We start from the raw sequence: 12,357 nt of genomic DNA, 5'->3' as shown, positions 1-12,357 counted from the left end.
CAGTGCATGACCACCTGCACTGCACCTCATACATCTGTGTGTGTGTGTGTGTGTGTGTGTGTGTGTGTGTGTGTGTGTGTGTGTGTGTGTGATGGGGGTAGTCCTGTGTACGTGTGTGCCTTCATAATTGGGTGGATTTGCAGACGAAGCAGTACGCCAGTGACATTGAGACCAGAGGCAGCTCACTGTGGGAACAACAAACACGAGAAGGAAATTCGTATTTTTTTTCATGCAGCTAATCACCTTTAGTTACGGGGGTTAAACTCTGTTTTACTGTGCCTTTGAGGGCGATTCAGACGTGCGTTTTTAAACATTAATTGTTAAAGCCTTGTTATCAGATTGAAATCACTGGACGGTGAGGTGAAATGTGGCGGAAAAATAAGATTGCACTTTTTGGTCTACCTGAGAAAATGATAGAAAAACTCAGTAATATCCGGTGACTTTTAGCTCTGCAGATTTTATCTACAGCTGTTATGGTTCTTCCTTTTCTGTCTTTTTTTTTTTTTGCCCTTTTTGCATCTGACTGTGATCAAAGTGCTCTTTTGTGCGCCAACCTGCACCCCGCTGCATTCAGCACAGTGACAACAGTCATTAAATATCCATGATCAGTCATACATATTCACTGTGTTGTGTGTATAAGCTGAGAATTAATGAAGTTGGATGTGCGGCAGCTTGTTTTAATTGGATTTGTGATGAAAAAATCCACACGTTTCTTTGGTTATATCTATCTGTGGGACCATAGAAAACACACAGCTTGTAAATCTTACATATTCTTTGCCCAAAAACAAGTCGAAAAAGAGAAAACATCCCCCTTCCCAGAGGCAGTACTTAACAAGGGACGTCTTCTAAAGTGCACTTAAGTCCAGACTAAACTGCTCTTATATAATGTTCCTTATGTGGCATGAGACAATGGATGCAACCCAAGAGCAACACGAGGACACAAGGTTTGTGTTTATCTGTTACCGCCGGGTGTATAAGGCAGATACAGCAGCTCCTAGTTGTCATAAATACTGGAAGCTTTTAGTGGAAAAGCATCCAGCTGCTGCAGGTGGAATGACAAAGGAAAACGGGGGGAAACAAAGAGGAAGAAAAAAATGTGAAGGAATGAATGAAACAACATATTGTTTCTCAGCTCGTTCTCCCTCCTTTTCGCCGTCTCTCCTGGGACCATCGAGGTGGCAGAATTGGTGACGAACAACAAGAAAATGCAGCATCCTGATTGGCTCCTTCCCCTCTCATTGTGACCTGTTAAATTCATCCATTGCTGCACCGTAGCTCAGCTTACTCCCCCCACCTTCCTCCTCCTCTTCTGGCTATCTCCGCCTCCCTCCCTCCCAAGCACTGTTTCTGCCTGGTGTAGAGGATGGGGAAAGCGGATTAACACACACACACACACACATATATACAGAGCCATGTGGGTTGACGCGTTCACCTACACGAGAGCGAGACACAGGAATTCTGTCGCATCAGGATTTCACAAACACCTTCCAAGGAGTGGAGATTTACTGAGTTTTATTCACTGAAGTTTTCAGGACAGATTTCTTGTTGCCTGCCTGGCTTTTTCTGTTTGTTTGTTTTCTGTTTGTTTTTTGTTTTTTAATGAACTGGAATTGCACCATTTAACCCCATCAGTATGCTGCGCTAATCTGATTGGTTGATCTTTGTGGTTCTAAGACAGCAGGATTGGTCCCATGCTGGCTCCTCGGTTTGGGTTGTTGTTGTCAGATGGAGCTGTGAGATGATTTAGTATAGTTGTTTTGCTATTTTTTTTTTTTACTTTATTAATTATTCTGGGATTTGTTTTTCTTATGTTATTTATTTATTTTATTTTAAAGCAGTCTTTAAGAATAATTAAATTTTTCAGCAGGCTGTTTGGTTTATTGTTTTAATCAGTGGGATTTGAACTTTGTTTTCTTTTATATTATTTTTTCTTTTTCTCTGTTGATCCCACAATGCCGAGCCAAGAGTCGTATGTTGTTAGGAGGGGTAAAAAGAAGTCACGCAGGCGAGGCGAGAAGGAAATAAGTCAGAAGGGCTCTTTGTTTACTGCCGCGCTCGCCTTGAATGCCAGTGCTGGTTCAATTCCCTCCTTGCCACTCTCCGCGGGCTCCTCGGACCCCAGTGCTGCAGCCAACCGGGCAACAGCCCCCTCCAAACCCACCTCCCCTGCTTCCACTTTCTGGCATCCAATCCGATCTTTTGCCCTTTCACAGCTCACATCACTGGTGCGGCGGGCCACCCTGAGGGAGAGCGACTTGGCGCCCAAGTACGAGAAGGTCCACAACTTCAAGGTGAGACACTCCTTTGCTCCCCAAATCCTATTTATGTGTGTGAGTGTGCTGCCAGAATCGCTGATTCAGCTCGTGGGGGCTTATTCAAATTCACCATAGAAGGCTTAGAGTGTTAAGAAACACACACAAACGCACACAGACATACACAATCTTCATGTTTTCAGCCTTTGTTTACTTTTAGATTCCCGTATAATGATTTTGTGTATTATTAGTGAGAGGCACAACAGAGCCACAGTGTCCCGAGCTCAAGAGAAATGTGGACAGACACACACACAGTCACACAAAGAGTACTGCGATGTGATGGAGGTTATTAGCATTTCATTATACAGAGCCAATTTGTGCAATAAATGAGCAGATTAAAACTCTGCTCTCACTATAAATTGTCTCTGAGCACCCTTTCAGCACTCCTGTTGTGTCTCCATCAGTCTTTTGTCAGTCTCTAATAAAGGTTACTGCTGGTATTCAGGTATTACTTGACCCAATCTGGATCATATGAATAATTTTCCCACCCTTTTCTCTCAAATATACAATTATTGGCTATTTTGACTGATGTGTTTCACTCTTTTTATTTTTTCTCTGACCCAATCTGCTGCTGTTTAATAATTATTGTGGCAAATATAACGTTTAAACACATCGAGTTTGTCTTTTTTTATGCCTATTTAACCAGGTTCATACATTCAGGGGTCCCCACTGGTGTGAGTACTGTGCCAACTTCATGTGGGGTCTCATTGCTCAGGGAGTGAAATGTGCAGGTAAGTCACAAACAAACAAGCACATTCCTTCTCGCCATAAAGTAATTTTTCTCTTCCAATCATGATTCAGTTTCCAATTCTTTCACTCGTACTTTCTGTCTTAAAGCATGACTCGAAAGTAGGAGAGCAGGCTAAAGTTAATCACTTTCACTGTTGTTGACTCATCTGCGCCGTTTCATGGATTTTAAAATGTTAAAAGACTGGCTTGGGTGCCAAAGAACAAGCTGTCAGTGTGATCACTACTGCATGTGTGGGTGATTGAACTGGGCTTCTGCAAAGCCTACATTTAAAAGCAACTTTCATCATGCAGTCTAACAATGACTCTTAAGGATCATCACAAGTAAAATAAAAAATAAAAAACAGAGATGTCTAAAAATGGACATAAAGTGACATAAAACAAAATTCTGGGTTTCTTTGTCAGATTGTGGGTTGAACGTCCATAAGCAGTGCTCCAAAGTCGTACCCAACGACTGCCAGCCAGACCTTCGGCACGTCAAGAAGGTGTACAGCTGTGACCTGACAACGCTGGTCAAGGCCCACAACACCAAGAGGCCCATGGTGGTCGACATGTGTATACAGGAAATTGAGGCCAGAGGTGAGAGAAAGAGAGCGTGTATGTGTGACTCAGAGATTATATAACAGAAAAAGGCTTTTAAGTATTGTTTGCAGCAAGGTTAAGAGAAGTAGGGGGAGGAAAGGAGAACACCCACGAGGCTGGCGTTCATACGCAAGATGCGATTGCCTTTGTGTGTGTCAGCCCACCCACTCCATGCTAAAAAGATGTACGCAGGCAGCTTCATCTGTGAATGTAGGTGTGTGTGTGTGCGTGTGTGGAGAGGGACAGTTTTCCCTTCAAGACAGCTGCCGCAGACAGCATTTTATTGATGTCTTGAGTGAAACTAATACGTGAAATCAATAAAGACTTGAAAAGATTGAACTTGACTGGAGTGAGAGAGACAGTTGAAGTCTTCACCCCACGCTTTATTTCTTTCTTCTGCCTTCACATATGTTGTGTTTGTGTGTGTTTAATAATCATTTTTGCATCCATTTCAGTTGTATTTGCTAATAGCAGGAAAGAAACATAAATTTTATCATTTCTTTAAGACATAAATAGAAAACATTCTCATCTGAGAGGCTGTACACTGAATTTTTTTTAGTTGGTTATGCAGAATTTAAGCTTATCGTAGTCATCAAATTAATATAGGTATGATTTAAACCTTCCAGGTCTTCAGTCAGAAGGTTTATACAGAATATCAGGCTTCAGCGAGCTGATTGAAGACGTTAAACTGGCCTTTGATAGAGGTAAGTGTCGCCCCCCAATGTTCCATAAGCAGGTTCTTTTGCCAAATCAATTAAATGTCATGCGCACGATTGTTCCTCCACAGACGGAGAGAAAGCAGACATATCCTCAAATGCTTACGAGGACATCAACATCATCACCGGAGCCCTCAAACTGTACTTCAGAGAGCTGCCCATACCCCTCATCACGTATGATGCCTACCCACGCTTCATAGAAGCTGCAAGTAGGTCTTAACGTTCAGGCTTTTAACCACAATTTACCTTAAAACTCAAAGATGACTTGTTCAGGGTTATAGGGAAATAAGCAACAAAAGGAGTCCTAGACAACCCTCTCTTTTGTAGGTCACCAAGAGGCAACTCTCAGTCTGGATCCTCTTTAAATTTTAATTGAATACCCCTGGTTAACATCAGTTAAAATTGTATGGTTACATTTTTAACCGATGTTAGCCAAATGAAGGTGGTTTAGACACGCCAGTATTCACTCTCATGAGACTTCTAAGCTTCCTATTGGAGAAATTTAGGTTTCTGAAATAACTGTAAAAATTTAAACAGATTCAATAAAACCTTAGTTAGAACTCCTGAAAACAGACTGTTAAATAGAAGATGGACGTAGCCACCATTGGTTGTTAAAGTTTATGGAACTATGTCATCTTGGTTTTTGGGGAGGTGATAATGTGGTATGGTTGGTTTGCTTATACTTTACCCAAAGAGTATCTATTACCCTCCTTAACAGAAGTCTATGTCTGTTCGGGCTGTTTCTTGAACAGAAATTATTTTAAAGGTACCTAAATTAAACCACACTTGTATGATGCTGGCTAAAAATATTCTCATCACAGACCTGATATTTATTATTTAATATTTTTATTTTAAAGGCCAAAATCTCTACATAGTGGGCCCCAAAATTAAAACAAAATTATAAATTACACATACTTAAAGTCATAGCTTGCTTTATTTTTTTATTTTAGATCAAATGTGGTAAATTACCATAGAATTTCATTAAAATAATACTTAAAACTTGTGACAAAGGTCATAAACTCATTAGGAAAATATTGTTAAATCAAATGAGACTTGAGGTCTTTTGTTTTTTGTTTTTTATTTTTGAAAGACATCTATTCAAAATATTGACCTGGAGGCTAAACCTATCATTTGTATAGATGCACTATCTCAATATTTTCGTGTGTGTGTGTTGTAGAAATAACAGACCCAGAGAAACGACTGGAGGCCCTCCATGAGGCCTTGAAGCTGCTGCCACCAGCTCACTGCGAGACGCTGCGATACCTCATGGGTCACCTCAAGAGGTCAGACACACACACGAGCAGTTGTTTTACTTTGTTACATACTTATTTCTTTGGTATCTCCATTATAATTTGACTGTTGTTTTTACATATTATATAAATTGGTCTCTTTCTTCATTCAGAGTGACACAATATGAGAAGGAGAATCTCATGACTAGCGAGAATTTAGGCATCGTCTTCGGCCCAACACTTATGAGGGCGCCCGAGCTGGACGCCATGACGGCACTCAACGATATCCGATATCAGAGACTTGTGGTGGAAAGTCTCATTACCAATGAAGATGTGTTGTTCTGAGGTGCAAGAGGAGATAAAAAGAGAGACTGGGGATGACACTTGAATGCTTTTAAAGATAAAAAGGTGGCTTCTAATGAGAAAATGAAGGCGAAACATGCAAGATACTTGTGTCTCGCTAGAGAAGATTCAAAAAATATACTACCTGCTTTTGTGATGGTTGGATAAATCGAGAAATGAAGGAAGTGTCTGTCTTCATGAAAGCAATTTAACAAGATCTATCTTGAGACACAGCAACTTTGAGTGAAGAAGTGGATGGAAGGACCCAGCATTTCCCTAAAGTTGAATGAAAATAGGAGCAAAACATCAAGTCAACGAGCTCTACTTTGTCTCTATGAGTTGGTATTAGAAACACCCTGTATCAGCGAGAGAATTAACAATGTGTGGTAGAAACACTGCACCATCTATCTTTAAGTTCTTGTCATTTCTTCCTACAAGGATGCCTTGACATTTTGGATTGTGGAAAAACATGACTGTATTGAAAATGTTAGCTTGGTTAGTGTTTATCATTGAAAGTCCTGGTAAGTTTTCGTTGTTTTCTTAGTGTCAGTGTGTCCCGTTTGATCCTCTTGAAGAGAAGAAGCAGCAGCACTGGCTTCCTAACAGTAGACAGCCGGATGAATGAATGAATGACTGGAAAAAGTGTATTGCTCACGTTTGGCGCATACTCATTCCTCCAAATGGAACTAAAGTGATTTGGACCTATGGCCTTTCTTTTTTCCTTCCTCTTCTTTTTCTCTGCTTTTGCTTCATAGCTCTCCCTTTTGCCCCTTCGCTGAATTATAACCACACAGCAACCTCAAACCGCCTTCTTCTTCTTTTTTTTTTCTTTTTTTGTGGTGTGATGATGTGTAATTGCGCCCGGCGATGAAGCGGGCGGAGCTGCAAATTAACAATCCTTCAATTCTCTCACTTCTCCACTTGCCACGTGTTGAAAACCTGATAGGAAATGACACTTAAAATTCAGTGAGAGTCTATTTAAAGGAAGCGTTTTTCCAGTTCCTGAAACAGCATCTTTCCAAGTGAAAATTTTGCTTCTGACACAACTTACAAACATAGAGCAAGAAGTATTGTGCCAGACCATCTGTCAGACATGAACACACAGTATTTACCAGTAATTGTCAGGCAGCTTTAGCCGTCATACTTTGCTGTAGTGGCAGATGCCGAGGGGAGGGACACCCTCGTTTGACTTGAAACGCAAATATGTGAGGCCAGTACTGTTTTTGCTTTGGTTTGTCATTTGTATAAAGCGGTGCTGTAATTAAGCAGTGTTTTGTTATGAAGGAGATTTTTGCAATGAAAATACCAATTGAAATTCATCATCACTCGCCCGACTGCAATTCAACAAAATGAAGCACACTGATAATTTCAAGGCCCATCTCTGTTATTGGCCTGAGTGGGATAATTGGGCAAGTTTTAATATCAAATCGAATCCCAATTGCTTTGCATCGGTGCTTTGCCTCTCCTTCTGTAAACATGTTTGGAAGTCATGTATCTGTCACTTGTGTTGATGCCACTTAATCTAACTGTGAAACTGGAGGAAGTGATGATAATTTCAAGCCCAAAGGCCAGTCTGTATTTCATATCTTAACGTCTGCTTTCTGCAGTGAAGATGAGATTTGTCCCTGACTAGAGCAGGTGACAGATTACAGAGGTTTTTGAGTTTGCTGTAATGTTTTGATGCCGTAAAAGCAGTGTCCATGATAGAAATCATCTGTCCATGCTTTTTTATTTGTTGTTAAACTAGTGCCATTTGAAAGGGTGGAGGTGTAAAATGAAGGCTTTCTGCATGTACCCCCACCTGCTACTACTCACCTTTACTCATTCCTCCCCCCATTTTTGTCGGGGGGTTCACTGAGTAGTGAAGACCCACCCGGCTTGAAGACCTTTTTGGCTTTTTTTTTGGTTTGGTTTCTTTTTTTGTAAAGCAAGGACAGTTGCTGGGTGTAAATCAAATTGATGTAACATAAAACTAGAATCAGCATTTTTCTAATGGATTATGTTTTCATGTTATCTGTTTTCTTTATTTACATTGTCTAACCATAGACTAACTCTTATCAGACTAACCTGATGAAAACTTGTGACCCTTCAGTGATCTGTGACAGCTGCTTTTTTAGCATCATGATTAAAATGTGTTGGGTTTTTTTGGTTTTGTTTTGGGTTTTTTTTTTTTATTGTCATTGCTGTAAAGTATTTTCTATATGGTTTATGCATGGTGAAGTTAAATTATTAAATATGACTTTAAGTTGGTCGTCTGAATTTTGTGTTTTAATTCATTTGTGTATGGATGTGTCCAAGAAGACCTGCTGAAGTTCAAACTGAGCACCATAATGGGGAAGAAAGGTGATTTAAGGCCAAATTGGTCCGAGTGTTTCACAAACTGCTCATCTACTGTGATCTTCCCACACAACCGGTGGTTTGAAAAAGAGAAAATATCCAGGGATTAGCAGTTTTCTGGGTGATAACAGATGATAGCGGTCATAGGGGAATAGCTAGACTGTTTTGAGCTGATAGAAAGAAAATAGTCAAGTATTCATTTGATTTAATGGGGGCATTGCAGTTTAACATGGTAATGATACAGAGTATGAAACTGCTGCACAGAGATTTAAAAGTTTTTTGTTTTTTTTTTCATTTTCAATCCTTATCCATAGTTGGGCTAATAAACTACTAATTGTAGTATAATTAATTAAATCAAGTGCAGCTCTGACTTACTTTTGACAAACCTTTGACAACAACGGTTGTTTGTAATAATGTAATAATTGTTATACCACATTCTGTAACAATGCTGTTGAATTAATGTAACAGATCCCTTTATACAGTATTTCTGATGACTTTTTGAATTTCCCTGGAACGTAACCAGTTTGCTGTATCTGTGTTATGAGCAGTGACAAGACCTGGAAACAAAACCTCCCTCTTAAGTTCAATATTTCTTTTAGTATAATTTTAATTTTCAAAAACCAATAAATGTTTATTAACATTTTTTAACACTGAGACAATATTGTATACTGTGGCTAAACAACATTTTTAAGACTTCCAAAATGCCTAAACTATTTTAAAGCATTTTCTTTTAAAATTTTGCTCCATAATTTTCTAAATTAAATAATACATGGTGGTTTTAGACATCAGTGTTTTAAAAAAAATAAATGAATCAATAAAAAATAAATAGTAAAAAAGTGAAATAACTAAGTTTGTAAGATAAAATAATGGACTTTGATACGGTAGTTGCTTCTGTTTTTAAGCGCTATGCAGCAAAACTTCATGTTCGGGCACGCCTTGTACTTTTTCACACCACGTGCTCATGACTTGGCTCAGCGTCCTCCATTTGCTGCTCGAACTGGTCGTGATGCGGGTTTTTACTCGGACACACCATAGCAAGACTACCACTATATAACCACATGAATTTAGGTTGCCTAGAGAAGCATAAAAACTAGTTATTTCTATTTTTATTGTTAAAGCAAACCTCAGTGGAAATAGAGTCTGGAGAGGAGTTTACTAGCGGGTGACTGCACGGACTTCGGACATGTGCGTCGAGGAAAAAAAGCGCAGACGATGTTAACTACATGACACAAGGTGAGGCACTGTAGGGCTAGAATGAGGACGCTTGTATTGTTTTTTGTGAATTTCCTCTGTTAAGTTTAAAATAACGTGTTTTTGTGCAGATATTGTTAGCTTTAGGTGGTGACTAGCGAACAACTAGCCACTAATACTAGCCTACCTACTACCTGCTCATTAGCATCAGCATGACGCCTAAACTACAGTTACTTGGTTATTAACACCAGTGCAAATTTGCTTCTTTTTAAGCTGCTGGATATGACTGTTTTAATAAACATATGTGAAAGGGTTTTGTTTGGTGTGCTAGCTGTCAGCAGGTTTAACATTTTTTAAGTTTGAAGGTAGTTGCCAACTTCTTAACCGTCACTGTGGCGTGCCAGAAGCACAGTGCACAGTCAGCTGGGTAAATATGCACTGCATGTTCATATTTTTATAATAAAAATGCACTAAAATGTTGGTATGCAGTTTATGCATAATGCTTTTATGAAGTAAGAAGGTTCTACTTCACCCCTTTGGAAAATAAAAAGAACTACATGTGCCAATGCAATACAATACAATGCAATACAGTACAACTTTATTTATATAGCACATTTAAAAACCAGAAAGTGCTTCACAGTAATGCCACGTGTGCTCTATTCTAATTTTGAAAATGTTAATGTTTTATAAAGGATTTTTGTTTGTTTATTTATTTTATAAGGCAACATTTTATAATTGGCAACACTTGTTGCCAATTGATCTTCACGAAATTCCAGTATCCAATTTTACCTATTTATGACAGTGCCATAGTAGCTTTAGCTCCGCTGTGTGTAAAAAACCTTCTTGTTAACTGTAGTGGCAAGCCTCGTTGGCGCAGTAGGCAGCGCGTCAGTCTCATAATCTGAAGGTCGTGAGTTCGAGCCTCACACGGGGCAGAATATTTTGTTTACATCCATATGAACAGAATCGACTTTATGGCACTTTGAGTACATTTTAGAGATATGTTTTATAGATAAATGAATTTCACAGCTACTGTGTCTTGTAGTTTAAAAATTTTAGTTTGCTTGGATTGGATATCAGTTTTAGTATTAGTCTTCCTATCATCTAAAACTATGCTAAAGCATAAGTGTGAATTTTGAAACACTAGGGGTTGAGGTTAAAGCTGTAAGCCCGGCTAGCTCAGTCGGTAGAGCATGAGACTCTTAATCTCAGGGTCGTGGGTTCGAGCCCCACGTTGGGCGTTAAACTTTTCCTCATTTGCCCCTCTTCCTGTTTGTCTTCTTTTGTAATTTTGATGTCCAGTGTTTGGATGCTAGAAAGTTTACATGTCATTTTCAGTGGGAAATCACTGAAAGACATGAGACATTGTTGATGTATGCATGTTAATTCAGCAATTCGATAAGGTGCATCTGTGAGCATTGGTGGTTCAGTGGTAGAATTCTCGCCTGCCACGCGGGAGGCCCGGGTTCGATTCCCGGCCAATGCAACAATCTTTTTAATTTTTTTTAGTCGATAAATTAATTTCTATGTTCCCTATGTTCTTTGGGTACACAGAAGCATTTTCTTTAATTTTTTATGTTGCTTTTATTTTGGCTTAACTGTTAATATTACTGACCCTAATTGTACTTGTTTGTTTGAAGGCATCAACAAAAGAGACAAAAATACTTATCAGCCTTACATTTTCAAATCCTTAACCTTTCCAATTTGCTTCCTGGTTTTAGATATCAACAATTTCTTGGTAATATGACTTTTGTGGGTCCATTGGTGTGTTGCATCCTAGGCCTCGTTGGCGCAGTAGGCAGCGCGTCAGTCTCATAATCTGAAGGTCGTGAGTTCGAGCCTCACACGGGGCAGGATCTTTTGACACACACATTTCTTGTTTTTGCAAATGGTTATGCATATGCTTATTTTGTTGTATAATCAACTATTACTTCCAGCACCCCCCATGTGTGGCAGGCTGCTAAGACAGCTCTGCTCATTTCTGAGCTTTTGCGTTTAAGTCAACCTAGGATGAGTTGTTTTAATTTTCATATAGTCATTAGAGTGTCCACTCTAATGCAATGTGCTTGAAAAGCTTGGATATGACCGTGAAAAAGGTTTATGAACCCTTCATATAGTATGTTATAAAGGTTTATCTTATTAAGAAAAAAAACCCCCAAAAAAACCCAAAAACGTTTACACTCCCCGTCGGGGAATCGAACCCCGGTCTCCCGCGTGACAGGCGGGGATACTAACCACTATACTAACGAGGAGATATTGTTGTCAACTGTCTTTACTGTTTAAATACCAGCAATCGGAATAACAGCACTAAAAGTGAGGGATATGTCATTTGTTTCTGCCATTGCCCATGGAAAGCCTTCCCATCTGTTTGATTTCAAGACTCACACGTGACAGGCGATCCTCCCCTATGGATGCGTGCCGGCCCTCTGGAACCACTTCATCCAACTTTCACAATTCCTCTTTCTTTTCTCAGGTCAGAATTGTACGGTGGCTGGGAAGTGCAAATCGCAACAAATTAAAAAACCACAACAAATTAAAAACCCGCAACAAATTAAAAAAAACCCCACAACAAATTACAAAAACCCCCACAACAAATTAAAAATCCTTGACGGGAAGGGATTGTCTGAAATACCGGAAGTGACGCAACGATTAGCCTAATGGGGCTTTTGGAGTGTGATGTCACGAGAGGGGGCGTGGCCATGATTTTTGGTTGAGGCGCCATGTTTCTGGCCCAAACAAAGCGCTAGTGAAAGAGGAGCGAAAGTACACGGATAACACTAGCTATGGTTCGTACTTGCTGTGCGGTTGGTTGTAAACTTAGATCGCACGACCGGCAAGGGAATAAGGTTGAAAATGGTTTATCTTTTCATTCTTTCCCCACCTGGAAGCAACATGAGGCAG

The 12,357-nt window shown here is 39.6% G+C and overlaps 1 protein-coding gene and 5 non-coding genes across 7 annotated transcripts in view; 5 read left to right on the top strand and 1 right to left on the bottom strand.

The window, feature by feature from the left end:
- Positions 1-6,732, top strand: part of LOC102192980 (N-chimaerin) — a 30,198-nt gene extending 23,466 nt beyond the window's left edge. For both annotated transcript variants that reach the window (XM_005754298.1, XM_005754299.1), the window contains exons 9-15: positions 2,214-2,291; positions 2,959-3,043; positions 3,465-3,638; positions 4,268-4,345; positions 4,429-4,566; positions 5,535-5,640; positions 5,760-6,732. In XM_005754298.1, the coding sequence (XP_005754355.1) occupies positions 2,214-2,291; positions 2,959-3,043; positions 3,465-3,638; positions 4,268-4,345; positions 4,429-4,566; positions 5,535-5,640; positions 5,760-5,931 (831 nt within the window). In that variant the 3' untranslated portion in view covers positions 5,932-6,732. The remainder of the gene's footprint in view (positions 1-2,213; positions 2,292-2,958; positions 3,044-3,464; positions 3,639-4,267; positions 4,346-4,428; positions 4,567-5,534; positions 5,641-5,759) is intronic.
- Positions 6,733-10,318: 3,586 nt separating this feature from the next.
- Positions 10,319-10,391, top strand: trnam-cau (transfer RNA methionine (anticodon CAU)). Its single transcript has one exon. It is a non-coding gene; the product is annotated as a tRNA-Met (tRNA).
- Positions 10,392-10,624: 233 nt separating this feature from the next.
- Positions 10,625-10,697, top strand: trnak-cuu (transfer RNA lysine (anticodon CUU)). The gene has a single exon. It is a non-coding gene; the product is annotated as a tRNA-Lys (tRNA).
- A 174-nt stretch (positions 10,698-10,871) lies between these two features.
- On the top strand, positions 10,872-10,942 carry trnag-gcc (transfer RNA glycine (anticodon GCC)). Its single transcript has one exon. It is a non-coding gene; the product is annotated as a tRNA-Gly (tRNA).
- A 294-nt stretch (positions 10,943-11,236) lies between these two features.
- Positions 11,237-11,309, top strand: trnam-cau (transfer RNA methionine (anticodon CAU)). Its single transcript has one exon. It is a non-coding gene; the product is annotated as a tRNA-Met (tRNA).
- A 327-nt stretch (positions 11,310-11,636) lies between these two features.
- Positions 11,637-11,708, bottom strand: trnad-guc (transfer RNA aspartic acid (anticodon GUC)). The gene has a single exon. It is a non-coding gene; the product is annotated as a tRNA-Asp (tRNA).
- Positions 11,709-12,357: the final 649 nt, after the last annotated feature.

Source organism: Pundamilia nyererei, unplaced genomic scaffold (assembly GCF_000239375.1).
Source record: "Pundamilia nyererei isolate P.nyererei 1_Seehausen unplaced genomic scaffold, PunNye1.0 scaffold00536, whole genome shotgun sequence".
NCBI lineage: Eukaryota > Metazoa > Chordata > Actinopteri > Cichliformes > Cichlidae > Pundamilia > Pundamilia nyererei.
The sequence above is the reverse complement of the archived record's forward strand: the minus strand, read 5'-3'. Positions and strand labels throughout refer to the sequence as shown.